This window comes from Vigna radiata, unplaced genomic scaffold (genome assembly GCF_000741045.1).
Source record: "Vigna radiata var. radiata cultivar VC1973A unplaced genomic scaffold, Vradiata_ver6 scaffold_222, whole genome shotgun sequence".
NCBI classification, from domain to species: Eukaryota; Viridiplantae; Streptophyta; class Magnoliopsida; order Fabales; family Fabaceae; genus Vigna; species Vigna radiata.
In genome coordinates, this window is record NW_014543247.1 from 1 (window position 1) to 3,822 (window position 3,822).

Here is a 3,822-nt window from a genome sequence, read left to right on the forward strand (position 1 = left end):
TGGGCAGCGGTGGAGGGGTTTTAAGAGTGACCTTACCAGTCGATATATTTATGGGAAGTTAAGTCACAAGAATCCTTGTGAGACATATCAGTTCCTTGATGAGGAAACGTGGCAGGCTTTTCGGGCCAAACGATTAGAACATTCCTTTCAGGTAAATTTAATGTTTTATTTATGATTTGATATTCATTTTTTCTGTTTCATAATTTGTTATTAATTGTTAATGTCACATGTTTGAAATAGGAAAAGAGAAAAATTGCACAAGACCTTCAGAAAAATAATGTCCACCCACACAGATTGTCTCGTGGGGGATATGATAGGTTAGAGGAGATTATGATCCGTGAGGCCTCTTCCTTAGCTACCGATGATCAGTCAGATTTGAGTTTGATTTCTCCACCTCCACGTCATGAGAAATGGAAGCGAGCTCGCACTAAGCCATCAGGAGAATACACATCTGAAGAAACTCGACTTATAGCGAAGAAGATTGTTAGAAATTCATGCGAAGCCTAATTTTAATTTTAATGTCTTCAAATATATTTTTTGCCATGTATTCTGTAATAATAGACGAATTAATTAACTATCTTTTCAGGATGACTTAGTGGAAAAAAGCACTCAAGGCTCATTCACTCAAGAAGGCCGAGATGACATATTAGCTGTTGCCATTGGACGTCCGGAGCATCCAGGATATATCCGTGGTGTTGGACGAGGGGTAGGACTCAAGCAATTCTTTGGTGGTCCTANTCGAAAAGTTACTATAGCACANCTTAGTGAATCTGATAAAAAGGTGCTGAAAAATGAGTTTAAGAAAGAATTGTTCCCAGAGTTTAAGAAAGAATTGATCCCAGAATTGAGACAAGAGATATTGTCAGAAATCAAATCAGAGATGGCATCCTTAGGATTGACTATTCAAGGTCCACCAAAGGTGGCTTCCAATGTTGCTAGCACAAAGGGGAGTTGTCCTCTTCCTGAGGAATCAGGGGATGGTGTTGATGTCCCAATTGATTGTGAATTGTATGTTGATGATCCCCATTGGCATTTGGTGGCTTTAGGTAAAATATATAATTTGGGAAGCACCATTCACCATGAGGCTATTAATGATGATATGTTGCGAGTGGTGGTTGTAGATATTAAAGATTCTTCTGCTCGTGTTCCTCTGCCTAGTGAGGAGGTTCAAATAGTGGGACAAGCTCCAGGAAATTTTATCATTTGGCCAGCTAGATTGACAAAGCCAATTGTAGTAAGTATTTTTATTCATATTTGTCTTAATTACTTATGTATTTGTTGTATTTGGGATGCATATAATATTGGACTTATTTTATGGTCAAATGTAGGACGTTTCTAAGAAGACAAACATTGTTACACCTCCACAACCACAATTGTCTCCTCTCCAACAACTTGCTTTAGNGATAGTCACAATGGGGAGTAAAACTATTGAGATAGATATGCCTCCTGAACTCACATGCAAGATTGGTACTACCACTTTATTTGTATGTCATAGGGATATCTGTGAAATTGTCATTGGTAATGATCTCCTCTCTACAACAGTTCTACAACTTTGGAATTTGTAAGTAAACCTTCACAAACCATGAAAATACTATCATATTGCATTCATGTATTTATTTTAACATTATTTGTTCATATTGAAGGTATTTGCATCACCTCTGCATCGAGAGAAGGAATGCTACTATTTATGGATTTCTTGATCCTGTTATAATTCAAAGTGTAAGAAATAAATCAGAGGAGGTGCAAAAGTACTTGATAGAAATGTTTGAAAAAGCTGGTAAAGAGGTCTATTTAGCACCTTACTTGCATAAGTAAGTACATAATTTTTGAAATCTTCATAACTAGCTTTCAAGTTTCTTTTAATTAATACTATTCTAACTTGTAGGGGTCATTGGCAATTGCTAGTTATTGTTCCTGATCATTCTCTTGTAGTTCTCTTGTGTTCCTTGCATAAGAAAGCTAACACATTGTCCATCAAAAATATATTACAGGCGTAAGTTTTCCGTTCTATTTTGATTCCTTCCTATATTATTATTATTATGATGTAATGGATGTCTACCTTTTGTATAGGTCTTTGGAAGCTCATTCAAGGCTACGGGGTATTCCATGTGTTTCTAGGAAGAAGATGCAAATAATCACACCTAATGTAAGAGAAGTTGACCTTTGTTTTGTGTTTTGTGATTGCTATTTTAATGAGGAATTGACTGTGTTGTTGGTTTTGGGAAATTTGGTTAAGCAAAATTGATCAAAGATACAAAGTGCAAAGGCTAGCTAGAGTATAATATGATATTTTATGTCCTTGGTTTCAATGAGTCATGATTATTTGTATTTAATTTGCAGTGTCGACGTTAGTTGGGCAGCTATGAGTGTGGGTATTATGTAATGAAACACATGTATACCATTATTTCTACAAACATGACTGAATCATGGAATCAGGTATTAAAAAACTAACTAAATACTTATTTAACTATTCATTACAATATTGTTTAACTCTATTNTTTTATTTGTAGNTCTTTAATGATTCATCTCCAATGGAAACTGCANACATTGAAGACATTANAATGAATTGGGCTTCTTTTCTTTTAAGCATTAGTAGAAACTTAGCTACACTTCAATAGTATATGACATTAATGTAATATTTGAATTGAATATATAGTTTCATATGTATAAATATTATTAGACAATTTAATGTTTAATTTGAAATTTGTTTTGTTAGTTCCATTCATTTGTTATTTGAAATTATATTGATTATAAATTGATTGGATGAGATTATAATACAGGAATATAATTATAATTTCATTGTATGTCAATTGTAATAATCAATTTTCTTTTTTTAAAAAACATATATTATGACGTACTAAATAATCTATGTCATAATAACTTTCGCGCATATTATGACGGATTTCAGAAGCTACGTCATAATATGTTAGTTTTTGAAAACCATATATTATAACGTACCAATAAATCTACGTCATAATAACTTTCGCGCATATTATGACGGATTTCAGAAACTACGTTATAATATGTTCAAGCTATTATGACGTAAATTTCCGCTACGTCATAAAATGCGCAGACTTATTATGACGCCCAGAACTATGTCCCCAGAAACTACGTCATAATATGTCAATTTTGTACGTCATAAAAAGTCATTTTTCCATTAGTGTCTACAATTACAGTCTTACGATGCCTTGCTTGCTTAAAACAAGATTATTACTCAACAACTGGAGGTCTTGATAAAGAAGCTTTCTCAGCCAGAAAAGGAGTTCCAAAATGTCTCACAGGTTTAACAACAACTTTGTGAGTTATGTGGTGGTGACCATATCAACGGTCAATGTGCAGTACCTGAAAATCTCAATGAAGAAGTCAATTACATAGGAAACTAATTTCTCCCTAATAATTACAACCAAGGATGGAAATCTCATCCAAGCATGGGACAAAGTCAATTTGGGTAAGCTGGTGGACAATTCAACAGACCACCACAAAAACAACAATGGCAGTAACAACCCCCTATAGTTGACAGAACTATAAAGCTTGAGGACACTCTCCAACAGTTCAGGCAGTCAAATCTCTCCTATCAAAAGAGTACTGACACTGCTACAAGAAATCTGGAGATGCAGGTTGGACAAATGGCTAAGAAGTGGGAGGAGATGCCTACTAAAAGTTTTGGGGCTAATACTGAAGTTAACCCCAAAGAAGAATGCAAGGCTATTGTAAGTGTGAAAGATGAAAAGAAAAAAGAGAGGGAAAAAGAGAAAGAAGAAGAGAGAAAAGAAAAAGTTGAGTTAAAAGAGAGAGAAAAATAATAATTGAGAGAGAAGAAGA

At 34.4% G+C, this 3,822-nt stretch overlaps 1 protein-coding gene across 1 annotated transcript; it reads left to right on the top strand.

Annotated features, from left to right (window-relative positions):
* Positions 1-91: 91 nt before the first annotated feature.
* Positions 92-2,491, top strand: LOC111241051 (the record flags this gene model as incomplete). The annotated part of the gene is made up of 8 exons (XM_022777481.1): positions 92-151; positions 241-483; positions 587-1,234; positions 1,329-1,561; positions 1,644-1,811; positions 1,886-1,993; positions 2,071-2,146; positions 2,341-2,491. Coding segments are annotated over 8 exons (1,548 nt in total), but the record flags the coding sequence as incomplete, so codon positions are not given.
* Between the last annotated feature and the right edge of the window lie 1,331 nt (positions 2,492-3,822).